Below are 23522 nucleotides of genomic sequence, written 5' to 3'. Positions count from 1 at the left end.
ATCCGTAAAGGTCCACACACACTCCAGGCCCTTAGATACAGCCAAGTTGTATCGTTTACGAGTTTCAATACAGGATCCTGCGATGGCAGACCTAACGCGGGTGTTGCTTTTGTGAAGCATCATAAAACCTGCTAGCCTATTCAGAATGCAACAATAAAAACACGTGTGGTCCGCTCACGCGAATACAAGTCCTATAAAAATATAATACGAAGCGTCAGATGAAACACTGGCAAGGGGAGTAGACTTGTGCGTGCAAGAGTCCAAAGGGTGCTCAGCTTTCAAAACATCGTGGTCGTTGAAGTGTCCGAACAACAGTGCGCTATCTTCCCTCACACAATAGCCAGACGACGATATCGAAGCAGAACATATCTGAAGCAACCCTCAGCACTCTGATCAGTTGCGATCATGGGTACGGCCGGAGTGGTAGTGTTCATTTTCGTCGTAGTCCTGTGCCACCCAGTGGCCCATGGCAGTGGACCTCTGATCCACAGGGGTCGACCGAACAGCATTCATGGGATTCTCGGTTTGCCTAAATCGACGAAGCAGGTCTCGGATGTTCGCGATGTGAAAGAGGTATGGTTCAAACAACAGGTCGACCACTTCAATCCCGTCAGCACACAAACGTGGAACCAGGTGAGTCGAATAATTCCAATATAACGTGGGGTGTCCTTGGTCAAAGAGCGTAAATACCCGATAGTTGAACCTCTGCACGCAATAAGGGGATAAGTCGAAAAACCCCAAAACGGGAAAGCTGCAAGTGAATATTTGGTAAAGTAATTGCAGTTGGGTTTCCTCGAATAACGCAAATGCAAAAGGTGTAACAAGGCTATATGTTTACTCTACCTGCATGTCCTGTTAGCATCGTTTTTGGGCGCGTGACTAAGCAGAAACTGAACGAAATCCAGGAGCATGACATACCCCCTTTTTCAATGTAACACCGCACGCACAGGATTTTCCCCGCAGAAAAAAAAAAAAAAAGAAAACAATTTTCGTGAGACGGATTTTGATGGTGAACATTATTGATGCCAGGTATAGGGTGAAGTCGCCCAGGGGAGGGGGCGGCCAATCATGTGCCGCGTTAGGTTACGTCAGAGGCTGAGGGAAAGGGGTAACTGAGGAGCTGTGCGGAAGCGTGACCTACTTGCAGAGCGTTGACTGGAGGCGGGTGTCTCCGAGATTTATACTTGTCAAAATTCGGGGTGCAGAAACCGGATCCTGCGAGGTATGGGTTTTGTGGAAGACGAGGCAGCCAGGCAGGTTGACGATGTGTTTATTGCCGCGAATGAGATCAGAATGAACGATAAGCTCGTCACCTGAGGGGGAGGTAGGTGATTGCTCAGGCTCATTGTCTTCTTCAGCGATGAATTCCACAGATTGTTACCCTCTGAACAAGGAGATGTGACGGAATCGTTTGTAACTGGTGTATTTGCAAAAAAAGAAAAGAAAAAAAACACTGTTCCGAGACTGCAACATACAAAGTGTTTAACGAAGTGAAGCCTCAACGTGTCTAAAACTTTTTCTTCTTTTTTTTTCAATGTTCGCAAATTTTCATTTGTGCTTTTTGGGTCAAGAAAAAGTTCACGTCTCTCTGAATGAGTAAAAAAATATTGAAGACGACAAGTGCCTTATGGCTATAATTTAAAAGCCATTTATCAGCCATGTCAGCTGTGCCCTTAAATGTCTATTGTCCATTGATGTCTGCATATATAACTGAATAAGCTGAAACTTCGTTCTACGTCGCAAGTTCCATTATGAAGGCAGATTAATGACGACGCTATCGAAGCACCTGATTGATGCGGATTTCCAGTAGTCCAACAGTAAATTGTCCTCACTTGGCTGGTCACATCACTGGTTGCTGGGCTGGATTGGGCCAGGGACCAAGCAATTTCGAGAGGGTGAAGGGGCGAGAGTCCAGCCACCATTTCTGGACATCATCGGACTCCGATCGTTATTGTGAGGGGGCTCCGTATTTTATACCCCACATCCCCACCAGCAATGGGGTAGAGTATCGCCTCTGGCGATGAACCTCCTCACTCTCCTTCTGAAAATAAAGTTGTTGTTGTTGTTGTTATCACTTGGGGCAGGGTCATCACGCATGTGCTGTCCAAGCACCGATTTCAGTTACTCATACGTGATGCGAGAAAGCACTTTGTTGCACAGTCATCAAAATGACATAGATATATAGTGATATAGACTTCTATGAGTATGCAAGAGTAACACTTGTACATTTCAGGGACGCGCGCTATTAGAATAGGGTGTTATTTTCTTATGACATCGATTGCTTCTCCCCGCAGAGAGACCAGCAATCAGGTGACTGCCTAATGCCACCGGCAGCTTGGCATGTGTTGCTCGGGCAATTCCATAATATCGTCATCTTCGTGGCAGTTCAAACTAAAATCAGGTTGTGTTGACATCATCAGACTAAGCAAAAAGAAATCAAATTACACTAAAATGATTAAAACAGCATACAGGCATGCCTGTCCATTCATAATCTCAAAATAAAGTTGTTGTTCAAGTCCATACGTTCTTCGATGTTACGTTTACCCATACCAATGGCAAATTCGACTGGTGAAAATATGGCGAAACGGCCGAGCGCTCGGCCTTTGGCCCGCGCTGGGTCACGTGACAGTTGCCACTCGAACATGGCTCGGATCACGCTAGGGGCGTCGCGGTCGCTAGTCTTCGGGTTTCGTCATCTGCTAAACCAACGCCATATATATACAGAAAGCCTGCTCATTGCCTCCTCTCCCACCTGCGCTACGAGAGTCAGAATTCGTCTGCTACTGCGATTGACTGTTCTGGGAATTCGAGAACCCGCAAATGACTGCCGCTCACCTGGAACCTGCAGACCTAAATATTTAGACAAAAAGTGCAAGACGCTTCCCAGAAAATCACTTTTGAGAAAAATTCAGACCTTTTTGTACTTTATTTCGAAGTTTTTCTCATTTAGTACGCGGGGCCGTTCAACCACAACTCGCAGACGACGGTGGTTCGTCTTCATGGCCACGAGAGCCAAAAGCACCTTCGTGATTGGCTACGGCCATCGGAAACACGATCCTTATTGGCTGACTCACACGACGACGAGTAAACAGGCGAGCCCTTTCACCAGCGCCACCACCAGGCTTTCTCTATCTGGGTGGTATGGCCCGCGCCACGTTCGCAGTGCGGATGTAGCGCTACCCATCGGCCCGGTTATTGCTTGCTCAATTTGCACAGTACTCCGTACTTTAGCTTTCCTTAGGATTCTTGTCCAGGCGGTGGATGTCTCACGAGATATGCTTCCTTCTAAAGTTGATTATCATAATCATTCTAGGCGTTTTCATAGGAACTGTTGCTGTCGTCTGCTACGGGAATCGTGGTGGTGGTGGTGGTGATAGGGCTTGCCGTTGTCGGCCTCACGTATGTGGGCAACGTCACGACTCACGCCCTGGGGGAATGTGCGTCCTGGGCCGACTTCTAAGGGAACTGTGCCGACATATGTCTGAAAGCGTCTGAGGAAAACCCAGGAAAAACCCCAGACAGCACAGCCTTCTTCACCGGGATTCGAACCCGGGTACCTCCCAGTCTCGACGTGACATGGCCAGCACGCTAACCACTGAGCCACGGGAACGGTAATCGTGCGCCCGCTTCTGCGCGTTCAAAAATAAAATTTCCATCGTCCAATCATGATGCAGATCTGGCGGGCCGATGAGTAGCGCCCCTAGCGGATCGTGCGGACGGGCTCCTCATTGGGTTTGCCGATTATGACATGGTCGCTATAATCTAGTAGGTCGTGGGTTGGGCAAGCCGCTGCCCGTTTGTATCGAGTCCTAGCTGACAGATATACCTGGCGCTCGGAAAGCGCCATGCGAGGTTGTAACACTTGGACCAAGCGAGCATGACTGTTCGGGATCTGGCAAAAAAAGCTGCCACGAAATGATCATCCGAATTCGCCATAAGAAAGCCTGAGGTCAGGTTCTCTTATAATATGCTGGACTGTGCACAGCATACGTAGCATGGGTTTAATGATTGACATTTTTATATAACATTGCGCGTGTAACTCATAGGCCCCTGTGAGTAATGCAGGCTGTAACATAATTCCTTGCAGCGGTACTTTGTAAATAAAGGATTCCATCAAGAGGGGGCACCTGTGTTCCTCATGTTTGGCGGCGAAGGAGCAGCGAGTGCCGAGTGGCTCTCGAAAGACACTTTCATGATGGTACTAGCCGAGAAGCACAATGCGCTTGCATTCGAACTGGAGCACCGATACTACGGACTAAGTTGGCCTACACCGTGAGTACCACTCGGGTTGTTATAGTTGGAGATAAAGCGCCCCCATGCAGCATTAAGATAGCGAACTTTCTGCTGCGGCGTGGTGCCATGCGGCCATTCTTAACAGCCAATACAGAAGCAGTGTGACTACGATGAATTACATTATCAGGGAGAGAGCGTGACCTCTCCGCGTCCAGCCATGCTATCTGCGGCGCAGTAACATTTTGAGAGCTGACAGACTATAGTCAGTGACAGCTTAGCTCCTACAATTGGGACCGCCCACTCATCCGTGGAAGGCTCCTGCGATTGGCTACCAGCCTTTGCACGACGCCTCCGCTTCGTGATGTAGTTCCGGCTCTCTCTCTCCCCCCATGCAGTCCCCACTTGGCCGCGCCGCACTACATTCGCACGCGCGGAGCGATTCTTGTGTGGGGGCGGGGTGCAAAAAGTAATAGCTGAATTTTACTTCTGCGTTGCAACCTCGAGCACGCGAAATAGAAACGATGCCCGCTAGCGGACATCGCGCGCTTCCATGCATCTTTTCCAAAAGAGCACCGCAAACGGTTTCGGATTCTCCAGTACAAGGTGACGTCATCGATAGCTCTTGCCGTCTCCCAGCAACAACCAACAGCGCGCCTTTCTCCGCTCTCAGCCACCCGTTGGAAGGCTGCCAGCAGCCGTCGTGGGAACGGAAATAGAGTAAGGTCTGGTGCAGGAGCAATGTTGCCAGACGGTTTACAGACAACGTGCACTACTGTCGTGCTCTTTAAAATTAATTTTTGTGACACGTAGAAAGATGATGAATACAATTCGGGGCTTTCTGTCGTGAGACAAGCGCAGAACACGACGACATAAATTCATTAGGCTTCTGAAGAGTTCCGCTCGTAGTGAGACTTCAAAGGTGCACTAAGGCCCAAAAAGTTCTCAGTGTTAAATGAAAGATACGACAAAATATCCTTACATTATGCTGGCTAGAGTCAGTACAGAGTATCGTCTTCGTTTTTTTGCGCTGGAGCCGCCGATCGGTGTCCGCGATTGGGCTGATCGAGTCACGTGGTTTCTCCTTCCAAGAACGCGCCGTCCATGTTGAGTCACCTCCATCCAAAACCGGTTTCCTGGGTTGCGAGCTGGCTCGACAGCGTGCTGTTCTCGGGCGGAGAAGGGGGAGATTGGTGTCCCGTTGCTAGGCGACGCAGCCGCGCCGGACACAAGATGGCGAGCTCGCTCGCCGGCGTGGCTCAGTGTCGCTACTCTGATGCTAACTTCCTACACTGTTCTGGTTGATTGCAGTGACATGTCGACGGACAATTTGGCCTACTTGAACAGTCAACAGGCGCTCGCGGATGCCGCTACCTTCAGACAAGCCATGGTCGAAAAATACAACCTGGGAGACAATAGCAAGTGGGTTGTCTTCGGCGGCTCTTATTCGGGTTCACTGGCAGCCTGGTTCAAGCTCAAGTACCCCCATTTGGCAGTTGGAGCCGTCGCTTCAAGTGCTCCTCTTCACGCAATCATAGATTTCAAAGGTATTTTCCTTTTAATCGTGTCCCTCGGTTAGCTTTCACATTAGTGGTGACAAATATGGGTTGTGTGCGGAGAATCTGAATATGAGGAGGTATTCCGCCAAGTTGCAGAGGTAACTATATAGAGAGCCATCGCTTGCTGTTACTCAGTTATTCAGAAATCACACGCACATGCTTCAGACGGGCTTGAGTGTCTTGTCTTGTGCCGTTTGTCTCTGTTTTGTTTCTGTTCCGTCAAAACTAAGAGACGTGTTGCCAACGACAAGTTGCTCGCTAGATACCCGTACATACCGATTACTTCAAAGGGAGCAGTTGCATGGGATGCCTATAGGGACCAGATGTTTCGGTGTTTTCATTTGACGAAGCCGGGGGATGTTAATCGGGGTGCTCAATTTCCGGAAAAATTTGACATCTTTCAAGTGTCCATTTTTCTTCAACCCCTCGAAACACCAAGTTTTCCAGAAACTGAAAGCCAGGTAAACAGACCCCGAGCGTGAGAGAGCATGAGAACACCGAACAGCGCACGACAAAACGGGATCCCTAGACAATTGAAAGGAAAGTTAGGTAGCAAGCGAGCTGGTGGTGACGATCCATGCCTTGAAAACCCGAGACGAGGTAGGGACGAAAACAGACACACACAAACTGAGCTGAGTTTGAGACCATGTTTGTGTGTGTCTGTTTTCGTCCCTACCTCGTCTCGGGTTTTCAAGTCATGGATCCCTAGACATTTACACTGGATTCTTCAGCAACGCATAACGTGAGCTCGGTATTATCGGATGCAAGAAAAGGTCTATATAAGCAATGACAATGCAATGGCATAGGGGCCCAGATGTTCGGCAGTCCCAGTCATCGCGGGGCAGAGTTTTTTGGTCTGAACCCACGGTCCGCTCAAAAAGTGTCCAAAGACCTAAAACCCCAGAGGGAATTAATAAGAGCCCGCTTTTTCGGCTGCTGCAACCAGAGCCGGCGGGTTGGGTTCGTTGTCCAGAAAGCCGAAATTAATTATCTCGAAATCCGGGGATTTGGCCCCTCGATATCCCAGGATTTCAGGACATTAAATTATGCCAAAATCTCGGAATCCGAACCCTATAGCTGCAATCATCGAGTATACCGTGATCGTTTAGGTGCTTTCCTCGCAGATTATCTCCGCGTTGTACGAGACTCCCTGGCTACGACGAACCCAGAATGTGACACTCAAGTGGGGCTAGCTGTCGACCACCTTATGTACCTGGCGAGTACACCGGCCTTCTGGCCTGATATAACGTCTCTGTTCCGGTAAGTCTTTATTTAAATTGCCCTGCACTGCGGACTAAATCTCGAGCCTTCAAGAATCCTTCCTAATTTACGTCATCGAAAATTGACTTCACAATGCCGACGCGTCAATAACGTCACAAAACTGTTCCTACGCCGGCTGCGGCTGCCACCCCCACGAGGTGAAGACAAAATCTATCACGGAAGCACTAAGGTTTGCAACAGACTTTTACACAGACATAACGAGGAAAAGAAGCAGACCATATGCAGCTGATGAGCTGATAATTATTTTTTTTTATCCAGCTCGGACGGGCAGGCGACGCTGCGATTGTCCTCACGGTTGACGTCAACTATTCTTAGAGAATCCGAAACCTTAAAGCTTTGATTTTTTTTAATTCGCGCCGAATGTTCTTTTCTTCCTTCTTTTTCTTTTTTTGTGTGTGTGTACCGGCACTTTCATCTACTGTGCGGGGTGGCACTTATTAAACAGTGTTGTAATTCGATCAGTATTATGCACTGATAACTTATGTCAACCAATTGTCAATAAAGCAGCAACATGGCTACAGTTGTTTCCTTCCAGTCTGTAGTGAACCTAAACCACGTACTGTGCACTTTTAGGCTCTGCTCGTACTTCAACGGATACAACCAGCACGATCAAGCAAACCTCTTCCAGACCCTAGCTGGAAATTTTGAAGGTGTTGTGCAGTATAACAAGGACGCCAGATTATCTGGGGTGAGGTTTCATTTTTTTGTTCACTTCCTGAAAGTCAACCAACAACAGACCAGAGAACTGTGTCGATTTTGAGTTCCCAAGTGACTAATGCAGACACACATTAGATGATAGTAAACGTGGCAAAATAATCTGTCACCAACTGTGATATTGCACTTGAGGAAGTGTTAAAAGCCTCTAACGTCTTGCAGTAACATCTGCGCATTTAGTCCCGAAAGGGACTAAAAACGTTTACGCAGTAATAGATGAAGCATGAAAGCATAAAAGGATGAACACAGCACGATCCCCACGACACTCTGTGTTGGTTCATGTTTCCATGACCAGGTGCCTTTATTTTGACAGGCATTATTTATCTATCCTAAATGTTGCTGCAACAGCTAAGGCTAAGACCAAAACAAGGACAATGGCATGGCCTTTAGTCACGAGATCCTTCCAGATGTATTCTGGGAAATAAAGCTGTTTTATCATTCATTAGAATGCATCTAGCACCAAAAAGGACAAAAGTTACTCCTCCTTGCTTAGTTTGTGGAACCCGGTTCCTCTCAATCACCATTGTAGACTGTGCACTAGCCAATCAGGTGTCCTTCTAAAGGTCGTTCCTCGTTTAAGTTCCTTTTTGTGGTCCCTGTTCCTGTAGATGGAACACACAAAAGACACGTGTCCCATCATGTCTTGTTTCTCGGTGCATGTGGTCTTGTGAACATGCCTGTAAAAGCTGCCGTGACATCATTATGCAGCCCACATTCATACTGTGTTCGGACAAAGGTGCAAGTAAAGCACTAACCTCCATGGAATCCTTCCAGGGGACGCCTAATATAACGATTGACACCCTCTGTGACATCATGACGACCCTTATAGACGATACAACTGCCTTAGATAGATTTGTTCAAGTAAACTCACTCATGCTCAAGTCAACGTCGCAATCCTGCTTGGACTTCAATTACGACACGTTTATCGACACCTTAAGGAGAACTGACTTCAATAACCCAGACGCACCGGGAGGTGAGTCCACTACACGACTAACTATGTGGTAGTCCGCCGCGGACTAAATCCTGTGCCTTCAAAGTCTTACCTAATTTCTGTCATTGGAATTTGTGTATCTTACACTTCTTATTAACAAACTACTTCTTCTCATGTTTCAAATTAACTTCTGATTAACAAACTTCTTCGCATTAACACATTAACTTCTGATTAAAAACTTCTTCTCATTAACAAATTAACTTCTGATTAAAAAACTACTTCTCATTAACAAATTAACTTCTGATTAACAAACTACTACTTCTCACTAACAAATTAACTTCTGATTGACAAACTTCTTCTCATTAACGCATTAACTTCTGATTAACAAACTACTACTTCTCATTAACAAATGAACTTCTGATTAACAAACTTCTTCTCATTAACACATTAACTTCTGATTAACAAATTAAAAATAAGTCCGACTTCGGAGGAGTACGACATCTTATGGGGTGTGCAATCTGTCATCCGTCTAGCAACCTTGCTCCTGCAATACTGATTTCTGTCCCCATATTAGAAATTTTTATTACTTTTGTTATAGAAATAATCTAAGCTTTTTTTTTTTAGTCTGTAGCAGCATTTTAACAGGTATGCTGTTCGAAATGTGTCTTTACATCAATGCAGAGTGTGCTGACCACTTGCAGGTCGCCAATGGACATATCAGACATGTGTTGAGTTTGGCTACTTCCAGTCCTCTGACTACCCTCGTCAGCCCTTTGGTTCTCTATTTCCAGTAAAGTAAGTTGATTATGCTATTGCTGCTTGAGAACTCATCCGCGAATTCACGTGGAATATGACGCGTGTATGTACATGCAATATGGTATTGTACCCAGAAGAAAGAGGCTTGCACCAACATATACAGGGTATGTGCCTCTTTTAGGTGGCCCCAGATACGCTGTTTGGGCCCTGGTGGACATCCGTCCTAGCTGGTCGCATCTGCGTTCGATGACTGATTAACTAAACTCCGATAATTACCTTATTAATTAACGAGTTTCGTTCAAGTTACATGTGCGTGCTTGTGGTACGCGTGACTTGTGCACATTTGTATCTCGATACAGTCGCGGACCGATTTTTCGCACATGTTCGATTAATCGGACTCGTTCACGGAACGGCCGCAGGTTCCAGAGCGTTGATGTATGAGAACGTCCAAAATTTAGGACCACGTGCTCGATATTTCGGGCTCTGTTTGCCCGACCAGCGAATTTCTCTCTGGGGTAACGGAAAATATTGGTATCGTCCGAAATTCGTATCAAAAGAAATTAACCAACTAAAATATTGAGGCAAAAAAAAAAAAAAGGCAATGATTGTTGATTTTCCATTCCTCTGAGTAGAAGAGGTATGTCGTAACGCTTCTGCGTCTTCGTTTTCGGCCAGCGGCTTGATTCAAAAGGCCCAGCACTGCTGTCCGCCCGCGAGTCGCGCGACATTGCTGTAAAGAGAGCTTCACCTAAAGAATGCTTCTGTTAGGTGAAGCCGACTTGCGGACTTGATGACTGCGGTACTTCTGTCGGTGTGTGGTGATGAAATGTCGCTTCGGGAAATAGAAGCTGATGTTATCAGGCAGAGCTGGAAGCGCGTTAGGGAAGCATCGACAAATTTTGCCAGCCTACTAGTGCTTAGTAAAGTTTATTTCGAAGCGAAATTAGTTTCGTTTTTTTTTTTCGGGCTGCTCGATCATTCGGACTTTTGCGCGATCGACGCAGAGTCCCAAAAAATCGGATGGAGACTGTATATGAAACGGAACCGCAACTCACAATTAATCAAGAATAAGCCTCGACCTTACTGCCTCATTGCTGTTCTACGCGTGTAAAATTACGTGTTATCACGCCCCATTACGCATTATTAAATCGTATAGGATTTTTCCGAGGGGGGAGGGGGTCCGCTATGGACAAGTGCCAGGTGCATGCTGGGATTGGTCCATTGAACCCTATGTTCAGCCCCCCCCCCCCCCCCTAGATCCGCGCGTGCTCACGAGAGCACCGCGTGATCTAAAACAACCCAAGCACCCAACAAAACACTGAAGATTTTTGAAGATGTTCTTAGAATTTTAATTTGTATTTTATTTGTATATACAGGGTGTCTTTTTTTTAGGCGATACAGATTTTTCATTAAAAAAAACTAGAAGGGCTATAGACATGATGTTATCACTTCTATCATCTCTGGGCCGGCGGACGTTCTTGACCATATGTTGTGCTCGACCGTCAAGTGATTAATTACCTAAAAATCGTTAATTAACTTTTTAATTATAAAAGCTACGAAGTTGTCCCAATGAGAACATCTGTTCCTTTCGGTGACCTGATATCGTAGCAGTTTTCAGAACAAAAACCCGTTCGGTAGATCATCCGCAAAAAAATTCGTGAAGGAACACAATTTTTTTTTCTTTATTTTGTTCATTGCGCATCTACGGAGACCCACCTTTCCTTTGCCCCCAATGTGAGAGGGTGAAAAAGCACACCGTCGCCTCTTGCGTCCCGGAAAAAGATTAACAGTAAATGCAACAGGAGATAAGGTCAGTTCCGATAACGTCACCCCATACATGTGTTTTTGTTTTGTTTCTGCAAGTTAAAGCTCATCTTGGACGCATGAGGCTCCTTCGCCATCTCACATTTGGGGCAAAGGAAAGACGGGTCTCTGGAGATGCGCAATGAACAAAATAAAGAAAAAATGTTTCATTCAAGAATTTTTTGCGGATGATCTAACGAACGGATTTTTGTTCTGAAAACGGCTACGATATCAGGTCACCGAAAGGAACAGATGTTCTCACTGGGACAACTTCGTAGATTTTATAATTAAAAAGTTAATTAACGATTTTTAGGTAATTAATCACTTGACGGTCGAGCAACATATGGTCAAGAACGTCCGCCGGCCCAGAGATGATAGAAGTGAAAACCACATGTCTATAGCCCTTAGTTTTCTATGAAAAATCTGCATCGCCTAAAAAAAAAGACACCCTGTATTTTATAATATGTATTTTGTGGCACCTGTGACTCCGCTTAGACATCTGTCTGCCCTATATCAAAAGGGATTAGGTGCAATTTACTCTACACTACTGCACACACACAAGAGAACACCTTGAGATAAAATGGCATATGTGCTGAGAAGGCTCTGGATTAGTTTCATGTTGACACAGGCATCAGCTCCGGTGGTCCAGGTGATGTAGACGACACAGGGGCAGGCACTTTGCGTGGTTTTCCATTGGGTATAGCGTGGGCATGACAGTTAGACATTTTTGGCTAGTTGTGCGTCAATAGCACAAAGCGCTTTTTCCTCTGGGGGTTGCTCCCCAGGAACTGCAAAAACTGCCTTTCCCATGCTGCTCTGCAAGAATACAGTTCGTAGCCGTGTAGTACTAATGCGCGTGTCAATTGCAGGTTCTTTATCAAGCAGTGCCAAGACATCTTTGGTGACACATTTGATGAGAAACTACTAGCTTATGCCATTGAACGAACCAATACGATGTATGGAAGCATTAAGCCACAGCTGCGAAATGTCACGTTCCCAAACGGCTCTATTGACCCGTGGCACGCCCTTGGAGTCGTTGAGTCTCTCTCTGATGATGTCACAGCCATTTACATTAATGGTAAGCACAGTCCAGTAAAAGCCAAATGATGCCATGTGTTCCACCACAAATGCAATGCCTGGACACATCAGCATGTTTCTTATTTGTTGCTTTTTGATGTCAGCGCTATCCCAGAAGGTAAGCTGACTAGTGTGACGTACAAAGAGCAAAGTAATAATCTCCAGTATGCAAATTTTCTTACTGGCCATTGGCTGTAGCGCACTCACTCATTTAGGGCAACTGCTAAGTGTGACGCTGTTTAATTTTTTCCTGCCTCTGTAACATGTACGTGAGACTCTGTGAACGTGTTCATCTCCAGTGTGAACATTAACGAGTGCAAATAACACATCCTCGATTTGGTGTGGCTTGAAATATTGTGGCAGAGGTGTCAGATGTTCCCATGGGATCATCAAATTTGTACTTTTCTCTCAACAGGAACAGCACACTGTGCTGACATGTACCCGGACACACCGCAAGACCCTCCGGCACTTAGAGAAGCGAGGAAAAAAATTGCTCAGCAGGTGGAGAAATGGATTGAGAGAGATGCAAGATATGCAACATTCGAATAGAATACGTTGATCCACACTTTAGTCTTACATATGTCCACGCCGTACATCCACACAAGCCTGGGAGTAACCAGGACAAAAATAAGCCTAACACAAAGTAGCCAGCGATGACTGACGAAAACTTAATGAGTACAGATGGCAGTTTGTCACAGTGCCCCAACCACAGTTCCCGGAGTAATGTTGAGGCATAAATCATCTGCAAGAGTACCTTTTAACCCAACTTGACTAGAAGGGTGTGTCACAGGTACACACCCTCAGTTCACTCTCACGAGAGTCGCTTTTGTTCACTGAGTATACTGAATATAGTCTTGTAGACCACCTTGCACGATCATTTGTAGGCACTCAAACATGTGACAACACCGCACCTTTTTTGTCCCTCTCCAACTCTTTCCTAAAATATTCAACTGTCTTCTTCAAACCGTCCAGTAGTGCCACCTGCCGAGGGAAAGCAAAAATGAGGTGAGACGCAAGAAGATGTGGAACTGGAGCGGTTTATAGTGAGAGCTTGGCCATTACAACGAGCATAACATGGCTGAATGACCTTGCTCATCGTGCACTATTGTTGTTCCGTCCGCAGCTTTTTTTTCTTCTTCTTTTAATTCCATGTTAGCGTCGCGAAGCAACCGTGGCTATCAGCTGCGTACAGACATGGACAGATGGAGAGAGGACACCATGAACGAGTGGGGGACAGGGGGGGGGGATAGTATGTGTCCTGGGCCGACCGGGGTCGACATTCGCCCGAAAAGTCTGTTGGAAAACCCGGGGAAAACCTCCAAAAGCACAGCTGGTGTGGGGATTCGAAACTACCCTCGTCACCTCCCAATCTTAGCAATGAAAGCAAGACTGTGTCACGATGCCAGCCACCAGCTGGCCAAGAGTCGGATTACGAACGGATTCTGCTCGGATACAGGCTTTTTGGGTGACGCAACAATAGCTCTGACGTCGAGAGAAGCTCCACCCACAAGCTGGCCAAAGCTAAAGGGGTGGCCAAACTCTCACCCTAAATGGCGCTGTGTGGAACTTGCCTTTGGTTCCCAATTTAGGTACTTCTTTGCTCGGCTTATGTCGGGTTTTCTCTTCTGCGGGTCGTCCACTACTTCGTTGACGTACACAATTTCACTGGTGCCACCTTTGTGAAAGGATGGGAAATTAAATGACCAGAAAAATACGAACGCCACCACTACACTCACCAACTAGCTTCTTAATAATGCTGGCAAATTCCTCAATGCTGTACTCATCGGGGTTGCCCAAGTTTACCGGTCGCGAGTAGTTTGAGTTCATGAGGCTGAGCAAGCCGTTGACGAGGTCACTGACGTACTGAAAGGAACGTGTCTGCTTTCCGGTGCCGTAGATCTGGAACATGCGAAACACTGAGTGACAAAGTAATTTCAATTAAATAATTTGATTAATTGGTTAGTATCAATTAATTAATTTCAACTAATTAGTCATTTCAATCCGTTAGATGCTCACAGTTATAGGCTTGTTCTGTAGCGCTTGCATGATAAAGTTGCTGACCACTCTACCGTCATCCATGTGCATTCGTGGACCGTACGTGTTGAAGACCCGAGCAACACGGACGTCCAAATGTTCCTGCAATCGGGTGGAAGAAAAAGTGGTGGGAAGGTTGACATCTTAAAAGGGCAATAAACAGGTATACTAGGCGTGCTTTTTTTTTATGCATTGCAATACGTTGCCGATGGTGAATGTTTTCAAAAATCGTTGTCACAAAAAAGTCAATAATGGCTCCAAACCGACTGAATATTCACCGTACTCTGTCGTCCTCATGCCCCGCCCTGCAATGTGCTGACGACAACAGTGACACGTCACTTTGACGTCGTGCATCATCAGCCATTTAGAAGGCGGGATGCTTATACATGAGTTTTGTTGTAATATCGAGAGGGGAGGTCAATTCTAAACATATTCCCACTTGCCCAATCCAAGATCGCCAGTTCAAACCGTACCAAACAACCTCAATATTCTATTTCACGTGCACACTATGTTTTCAGTGCTGTACTGCTCCGCGAGGTCACCACAATGTTCCCTCAACCGGGTCCCCCCCGAGCTGCAGCTTGTCTCGGTGGAGTCCGTCATTGGCAAGGAGAGCGAAATCTTCCCATCTCCAGCACCTAGGATTTGGTATTGCAATACGCTGGAACACAGTGACGTGCCCCTGTTCTAAGGATAAGGACAGACTTGCGCGGATTATGCTCTGTGAATGACATTGTTTAGTGTTAAAGATGCCCGCTAGAAGCAAAATAATTTCATATTTGGATATTTTGAGTTACGTTCTTTCATTGGGCATAATTATTGTTGAATGTTCGTCAACCTGTTTTGTGCCCCTTTAAGGAAATACAGGGTGTCCCCACTAACTATGGACTGAATTTTATAACATATAGGGAAATGCATTTCATTTAATTAGAATAAATGGCAATTAGAATTCTTGTCCACCTTATGGCCACACTAGCAGCCTCATAGGGCATTCTCCAAATTAGTTTTGACTAATGCACTCTTTTGTATTTTCAAAGCATTTTTACGTTTTAATTATGAAAGAAAGATGTTCTGCGTACTGAAAACATCTGCTCCCTTTGTTGTGCTGCTGTCATTGCCATTTTCATGGAAATTATCCACTATATTGCGAGGAAATGGCACCGGAAAAAATGAAGGTTTTGTGGTCTTTTTTGTCCCTCCACCAGAGAACCACTTTCCCCCTCTCGCCCTTAAATGTGAGGGAGGAAAGGGCAGAAACTGGGGTTCTCCCTCGCACTTAAGGGCAGCTACAAAGCTTAAGTTTCCTTTTGAAATAGGATAATGCATATTTTTCTGTGCCTATTTTTGGTGTGAAGCTCAAACTCAGCATTTTTGGCTCGAGTTTTAGTTTCTATCCATTCAAACACTGAAATGCTTGCATATTTTGGACTTGTCTCGAATTATAAACCCTGGTGGTCACACAGGATTCATCTTTTGGAAAATCTGCAGCTGCAGCATACAAGACCTACCTGCTTAGCATATGCATAGCAAAGGGCTTCAGCTACGCGTTTCCCTTCGTCGTAGCAGGATCGAGGACCTATGGGATTCACATGCCCCCAGTAATCTTCCGATTGAGGGTGAACCTCGGGATCACCGTAGACTTCGGAAGTTGATGTCACCAAAATTCTAGCACCTACTCGCCGAGCCAATCCTACAATGCAGTCAGTTTCTTTTAAAGGCGCGCTAAAATGCAAAAACAAGTTTACTTCAAATTACGTTATGCGCTATGTTAATTTCGCACTTGTCATCATATCTCAAAACTTTGATTCCCTTACGAAGCTACAATTAAAATTATACGGGACTCTTTCTTGCTTCGGCGCTAAGCAGTGAACGTCATTTCAACTTCATGTATCACTGTTTTTAGTCCACATTACACTAAATGGAACATGGACTTTCATTTGAGAGCAAGTTGTTCTTGCGTTTAAGTGCCCCGTTAACAATTTCCCATTTAAATAATCATATACTATCTCCAAATAATGTACGTTGTCACGCTGACTAGGTTATATTAATGCCTAATAAATCACCGGGCTCCTCAGCAGTTCCCGGGATAACTCAGTGACAGTGGAAGATACACGTTAAGCTACATGGGCAGTACGAAATGGGCACGGGAGGAAGGGCACGGACATCTACTATCCTGAGGCCTCTTCAGTAATACCATGTACATTTTATTTATTAATTTTTTTATTATTTTATTGTTTTAACTTAGAGGAAACATCCAGGCAGTAATGTACCAGCGCACCAAAATACATAAGGAAGGGTTTGCAAATTCAGATAAGGGAATATGCAATAGGTAGTCCAACTCCCAACGACATTGTGCTGCCCTAGTTAACACGTTCACGTGCAGACCCCTAGAGGGCTGGGCATCCTCTGGCACTAGCTTCCTGTTCCCTCTTTTTTCTGAGGAAGAGCGTCCGCTTGAAATATAAAGTATAGTTTCCCCCCTTCTTTTTTCCCCGTTTTAAGTACACCAGTCCCGGTTTTTACTCCTTCAACTCCCAAAGCAATATACTCACTCTCCCCATTTTGACATCCCAAAAACAAATAAATACAAAAAGAGCAGATGCTGCTCTTACCCAACATGTTGATGGTGCCTAAAGTGTTTGTTTTGATCGTCTTCACAGGATTGAGCATATAATGCGGGGGTGATGCTGGTGATGCTAAACTGTAGATGTAGTCAACTAAATTTGAAGTGAACCAAATATTAATAATATCCTCGAAGCAGACCACGTTTCCTTTTAGCGAAAACACTAGTTGGTCTTGCTGACGTACAGCGAATAACGCGCATTACCTTCAATGTACAGTGGGTTGACAATGTCGTGGTGAATCAACTCAAAGTTTTCGTGACCAACCCAGTGTTCAATGTTACGCTTGCTTCCCGTGAAGAAGTTGTCTGCTACTGTGACTTGATGGCCCTGCCTCATGAGTACATCTACTAAATGGCTGCCGACAAAGCCAGCACCTCCAGTGACCTGCGCATCAGTAAACAGCAACAGCGTAGAGGTAATTAAGTCGTAGGTGATTGTCACAAAATTTATTTTTGCTTACCAGGAAACGCTTTTTTTCGTGATGATCTAGCTGCCTAACTGCAGGGTAGGACTTTGGAGCATTTTTTTCGAGCTTCTGGATGCGCGTCTCTAAGCCCTTCAGTTTCCTCTCCATTTGGGCTAAAATTGTGTCTTTTGCACCCCTGTGTTTGTGGAAACGTGGCTCATATGTAGAGGACTCCAACAAACAACAACGTACTTGAACATGGACACTCATTACTGTGTGGGCCATAATGGATGCATGCGTTCAGCAGCACTGCAATTAAAATTTGCTTAAGTCGTACTTAAAGCAAGCTGAATAGGTATGACTGCTATCTGCTGATGATGTTGGGTGTTTATCATTGTTTACTTCTGATGTAACTGGGTACAGCCCACTTTTATCTGTCAGCGATAGCGAGTTTGTATTAATTTGTCATATGTAAACAATAAGTTTGTTTTGAAACTCCTCTTTCTGACCCTGTCTGGTTCTCTAATGGCAAATACAAATCGATGATAATAACATATAGTATAACAAAATTTATCATTAGATGGTTAGAATTAGATAATTTATCATCTTTTTGACCCTTCCTGTTGCTCTAATGGTAAACACAGGTTGGACATAACACCAACAACAGATTTTATCAATGCAACGAAGAACGGCTGTATGAGACCTGCACATAGTCTATTCACATTGGCACAAAACATGGGTACACAAGCCAGAAAGCTAAACCAAATTCTCAGATGCAATAAAATGAAAATTGCAGAATCCAGTTCAATTGTTTAGAATGGTGACCTGGGTGTTTTCAATTTTTTTTGTTTATGGTTTCTTGTTGTTCATCATGTCCTGATGCTGTGTGGTATTGTGTGTGTAATGTGCCTCTGCCATGCAAGGAACTGATTTCTATTTTGTAGGGGCACATAAAAACAGAAATGCAGATCAAAATACCAAGACACAAAGAACATGCTCACCCTGTGTCAACTGCAACCTGTTCATTATGGGTATCAGCAGGAACTGCAAATTGTTCTCCTGTGCTTTTCAGGGTATGTGCCAAGTGCATGTAGCTGAACACCACTTGCAAAAGTGAACAAGAACGTTAATTTGCTGAGTGTCAAGTGGCCCGTAACAAAATAGCTCAAAGCATCAGAATCATGTAGTGATTCTCAAATAATGCACTTCTGTACACAAAGCAAGGGCTGCAAGATGTACGTGTACTGTGCATTGAGGAATATGGTGCTCAACTGGCATACTGTCTTAGTTTAATATTTTTATTGCATAGTGATTTAAGTTTGGCCTACAGATAAGGTTACTTTTCTGTTATAATTATTCATAAGACTTCGGGCTTAGACACGAGCGTAACTGTTGCCTTTAAACTGCTCTGCAGAGTGCAATAAATGAATTGAAATTTATTTTTGTTATTGTTATATTTGCTGCTTATACAGGCCCAGAAAATAGAGACACTAGTCCTATATGAATCATTTGATGTGTTTTTTTAGATTGCCTACATTGGTTGTTGAGATAAATAGTGCTTCATAGCTTGATGTGTATTTTCTGGCGAACAATTCGCAAGGTAACTGAATTAATATAACTGCACTCCTATTGCATACTTGTGTTGTCCACGGATACATGTTTCCACAGGTGACCCTTTAATAATCACGGATCACGCAGAATCGTAGACTGACACCTTCTAGATTGATCTTTTTGTGAAAGAGTGGGCTGTGAAACACTGTAACCAGTATTTGTTTCATCAGATGTTGCTCAGAATTTCATCTACAGCAGCCTTGTTACAAATGGAAGAAGAATGTGCGTACAACTCATACAGATGAACACAACTAGGGGCCTGTTCAGCCTGTGGACGGCACGTTTATGTATTTCAAATATAACTGGACAAATCATGGCGAGATAGCAGTTTTACTCGCATGGCCAAATACCGAAAGAAATAGAGTACACAGCGGCTGCTCATGCCACTTTCCTCAGTGGAGGAATTGTGTTCCTATGGTACAAGCGCGCCGTTCCTAGGTCGAGCACGACGCATCATTCATTATGGTACCTATACGTACCTGCGAACAGAGTCAGACAGCATGCAGAAATATAGAAAACAGTCATTCTTCCGATAGTAGGACGCAGTTGAAATTTCGAAGGCATATGTTCGGATTACTGTCTAGTATTCGGAGCAGAGACAGCTGACAGTTCATGCTCGTTGCGGCGACTTGGACTTTGACGTTTCAACAACACACTGTTACACGAAATGTGATTATTAGCAGGACAAAATGGGAAAAAAAAAACGCAGCCACTCACGAGCGAAACAAACTGATAAAATGACGAATGAACCGGGACAAGCGGGTTCTTGTGGCTTGAATTGATATCTGGATTGGATTGGCGTGATGGTAACGATCAGTAACGATGGCGATGCTACGTAGCCGTTTCCCCACTTTGATTTCTTTTTATTTTGTCGTGTTTTTTTTTTTTTTTTCAGATAAAATTTAGTTTCTTCCGATTTATTATTATTTTTTAAGCACAATTACAGTAATATACAGATACAGTAATATGACGTCAGAGAAGCTAGGAATTTTCCTAGCACCCTCAAACACCCCTGAATGCCTGCCAGAACGACCGAAAACCCCCAGAAAAGCAGCAAAAATGGCTCTACCCCCCTCACACACAAAAAGACGAAAATGATGGGAATATCTCTGACTAGCTCTTCAGTGATCCATCCCCACAATTAATGGGTTGATTTTCAATACCATGATTACCTGATGTGCTGCTGCGGGCGATGGGTATACAGGACTGAACCTTGGCACAGGCTCAGTTGTCTCAGTGCTTCTCAAACACTGAAGGGGGAAATGTTGGCACACCTCCCCCCCCCCCTGCCTTGAAGCATGCCACCAAATTGGCAACCAAACAGCCCAGTAGACAGCATCACAAACATTACCAACATTAGCGTACTTGACTGACAATCAAGAGATGTGTGGTTCAATTACCACCGCTCTAAGTATTTCTCGATGGCTGTCATATTTCAATTATCGTCCCATTCTCTGTTTGTAGCACTGTGTTTGTAGAAGCGGGTTTATCGCAACAGTGCCACAAACATGGCCCTCCAATGAACTGATATTTCTCGCCAGCTTCGTACATTTAATGAAAATTATTCTGCCTTTCACATATTTGTTCACCATTGATACCCTTCAGTTATTATTAAGGCTATATCACTTCGATAATATCCAGACTTTGCCTATTATAATTTACATATGTACACAGGGGCGTAGCCAGACCTCCAAGGTAGGGGGGTATGCCACTGTATGTACACACATCCAATAAAAGTCTCTGACATCCCAAGGGACACCACCACGGGAATAATTCGGGAATATATTCCTCTATTACCGTTAGGACAGCGTTCCCGCATCGAACAAATAAACGATGCATATGCTTTGTCAATGTTTCACAGTTCCATACCGGCCCGAAAACGTATCCTGCGCGGATCCATTCTATCACGTATGGCTGTGACTACTCTGTCAGGCTGCTCAGCACACAAGACTCATCCAACACTTATAAAGTATGAGAAAACAGGTTCACTTCCTCGGATAATCCTGTACAACAATTAAAAGTCCACTTCTGTACACAGTCTCCACATGGAGATCTATAGGCATATACAGGTTGCTGGTGCCGTGAGCAGCAAAACACAGTTGCTGCAGACAGTGCACATAGTAATGTTCAGTTCATCTAATGACCCCCTTGCAGCTTGGCCTTAATGACTTCCTTGAACTGGGACAGTATCTTTGACTCCCGTTTCTGTCTTTCTTCCTTGTTGAACATGGCCAACGCCCTCTTTTCGTCCGCACTGTATATCTGGTTTTCTTTACGCAACCGTACAGCTTCCATACGGCGATGCCTGAAAAAGGTTTGGAAATGAGGGAATATAGCCCAGTTGGCACACAGTCTTGAATGAAGTGTGATGGCACAGCACTGAAACCACATCTCTGAAGTAAATGCAAGCCAACTTCCTGCATCTTAGTAGAGCAAATACTGGAATTTTCACTCTTAGAAGACTTCGAATTACGGATATGCAGCACAGAGTCGTACTGGGAACTCAATACTGCTCTTTGTACCTGTAGTCAACAACGTGTATTTAAAGACTATGTTTTGCCTGTCGTTCATTCACAGTTTCAGAATGATTAACATGTGAATCACATTTGTTTTGTGCACAAGATTATTTGTGAGCAAAGGTTAAAATATAATCCCACTATTATTCAAATTGAAATACAGCCTATAATTATTGCAGAATAAATAGTCCACTAAAGACAAGACAGAGAATGTCCTAAGCGATGCCTAATTTGGAAAATCACTTTAAAGAAAAAATTCTTTGAATTACAACAGAGTGCAGAGTTGAGTTTATAAGACAAAGTGTTGCACAATACTGAAACAAACGCAATACTGTTTTGCTGTGCAGGACAGAAAAGCCGTACCTGCTTCCAGACATGACGTAACCGACCGATTCAAAAGATTCAATTTCTCCGCTTGTAAGGCCGATTTCACCTCTTCGAGGGATCCGTTTCCCCTCTGCTACGTAGGCTGCCATGGCTGCACCTTCACCGGGCAAAAGCGCTTTGCCGTACCTGAAAACGATGAACCACAAGCTACATCAACATCGTCGATCAGGGACATGTGTGCACTTACTCTTTTTCTGTAAGATGAATCTGCTGCTTGGGGAGAGGGCCTATTACCTCCTCTTCCTCATCGCTATCACTGCCATGTGCTGAAATAAAAAGTAGAAAAAAAGGCAAAAGAAACTGTATTGTCGATGCGAGGAATTTCACGGGCAAGAAAAGCACCTCGGCTATACTTTGGGACAAGGTAACCCCCCACAGGTAAACTCCGCCCACAAATCTAAAGACGTCCGTGATTGGCTGAGGCAGGAGCTTGACTCCTCTGAGTTACAAAATAGTGCTCCTGCATGCTTCAAAGAGTTGCTCGAACACTGATCATGTTGCGAAGACTATTGTCAGAAATGACGTACTTAGAGCGTTTCATGTTGTCTCTGAGTGTAGTTTTTCCCTGCAAATGCTTACCCTTTTTGACTGTCCACTTCTCAAAATCTTCAGAGTCCTTGTCGTTATCAGACTCATCGGTACTAGAACCGTCAGAAGAGGAAGTGCTGCTCCTTTTCCTATGTTTCTTGACCGTTTTCTTGGGCTCTTTCTTCTTCTTTTTCTTCTCCTCCTTATTATGCTTCTTTTTCTTTTTATGATGATGGGATTCATGCTTGTGCTTCCTTTTCTTGTGTTTCTTTTCCTCTGAACAAACATATGAGCAAAGACAAATGGTGGCACGTGACAAGAAGTCAACTAAACGTTTATATAGAAAATATTAAATTCCGGAATCGCCCATCGAGAGTACCTACTCCTCTCAGTCTTGCTTTCTGCACCTTGCTTCTTTTCGAGGTTGTCATCAGAGCTGTCACACAGAAAGAATGTGCTGTTATTGAAATGGAATGCCCGATTACCAGATAATTATCTTACTTTACTGGCCTCTCGGGTGACTCTGCCCAAAGAGTTCGCACTCCCACTGCACCAATCTTCTCTCGCTCTTTCCTCCTCCTGTAGTAAGCACGTCGAAGTTACATAAGACGACCGTCCCGCCAGTATTCGTGTATAACTAGCACAACTTACCGTGCCATAAAGTCGTCAGACAAGTCAGGTAGTGGACGCCTGGAATGGTGAGATGAACTTTCCCTGTTGTGGTGCGAATGACTGGTATCCGAGAACCTAAAAATGAAACAAAGTTGCCAAAAAAACAAGAGATTTCAAGAGACGTATTCTTCAGATTGGTGGTTCACCATACCTGGATTGCTTCCGCTTGAAGCTGTCGAAGTCTGAAGCCCTCCCGAGTTCATAACTAGTACCGCTGCTCATTTTCGTGGCTAACTGGTTCTAAAATAAGAAATCCGTGCACGTTACCACGCAAGGAAACGATTGATTTCGTTCCACTGTTCGACCGTGGATCCGAAGATCCAAAACCAACGATAACGACATTGTTGTTTACTGGGAGACACGTTCTCGTATTAAAATCAGCTAGTCTATTAC

At 44.6% G+C, this 23522-nt stretch overlaps 3 protein-coding genes across 3 annotated transcripts; 1 reads left to right on the top strand and 2 right to left on the bottom strand.

Moving 5' to 3' along the window:
• Positions 1-358: 358 nt before the first annotated feature.
• Positions 359-12916, top strand: LOC135366968 (putative serine protease F56F10.1). The gene is made up of 9 exons (XM_064599999.1): positions 359-633; positions 4088-4272; positions 5542-5777; positions 6914-7049; positions 7644-7758; positions 8559-8757; positions 9417-9510; positions 12144-12352; positions 12767-12916. The coding sequence occupies exons 1-9, from the start codon at positions 406-408 to the stop codon at positions 12898-12900; spliced, it is 1536 nt and encodes a 511-aa protein (XP_064456069.1). The 5' UTR covers positions 359-405; the 3' UTR covers positions 12901-12916.
• Positions 12885-19812, bottom strand: LOC135366969 (UDP-glucuronic acid decarboxylase 1-like). The gene is made up of 11 exons (XM_064600000.1): positions 19744-19812; positions 19506-19681; positions 18417-18519; positions 17470-17611; positions 17213-17393; positions 16998-17102; positions 15894-16075; positions 14368-14487; positions 14088-14250; positions 13923-14026; positions 12885-13332 (listed from the first exon to the last, which is right to left on the bottom strand). Exons 2-11 carry the CDS (start codon positions 19588-19590, stop codon positions 13240-13242), a joined length of 1278 nt encoding a protein of 425 aa, XP_064456070.1. The 5' UTR covers positions 19591-19681; positions 19744-19812; the 3' UTR covers positions 12885-13239.
• Positions 19813-20996: 1184 nt separating this feature from the next.
• Positions 20997-23463, bottom strand: LOC135366142 (NKAP family protein CG6066-like). The gene is made up of 8 exons (XM_064598794.1): positions 23281-23463; positions 23109-23204; positions 22959-23036; positions 22841-22893; positions 22509-22733; positions 22117-22195; positions 21906-22055; positions 20997-21331 (listed from the first exon to the last, which is right to left on the bottom strand). Exons 1-8 carry the CDS (start codon positions 23349-23351, stop codon positions 21163-21165), a joined length of 921 nt encoding a protein of 306 aa, XP_064454864.1. The 5' UTR covers positions 23352-23463; the 3' UTR covers positions 20997-21162.
• Between the last annotated feature and the right edge of the window lie 59 nt (positions 23464-23522).

This window comes from Ornithodoros turicata, chromosome 8 (genome assembly GCF_037126465.1).
Source record: "Ornithodoros turicata isolate Travis chromosome 8, ASM3712646v1, whole genome shotgun sequence".
NCBI classification, from domain to species: Eukaryota; Metazoa; Arthropoda; class Arachnida; order Ixodida; family Argasidae; genus Ornithodoros; species Ornithodoros turicata.
Note: the sequence above shows the minus strand (reverse complement) of the source record. Positions and strands in the feature narration are given on the sequence as shown.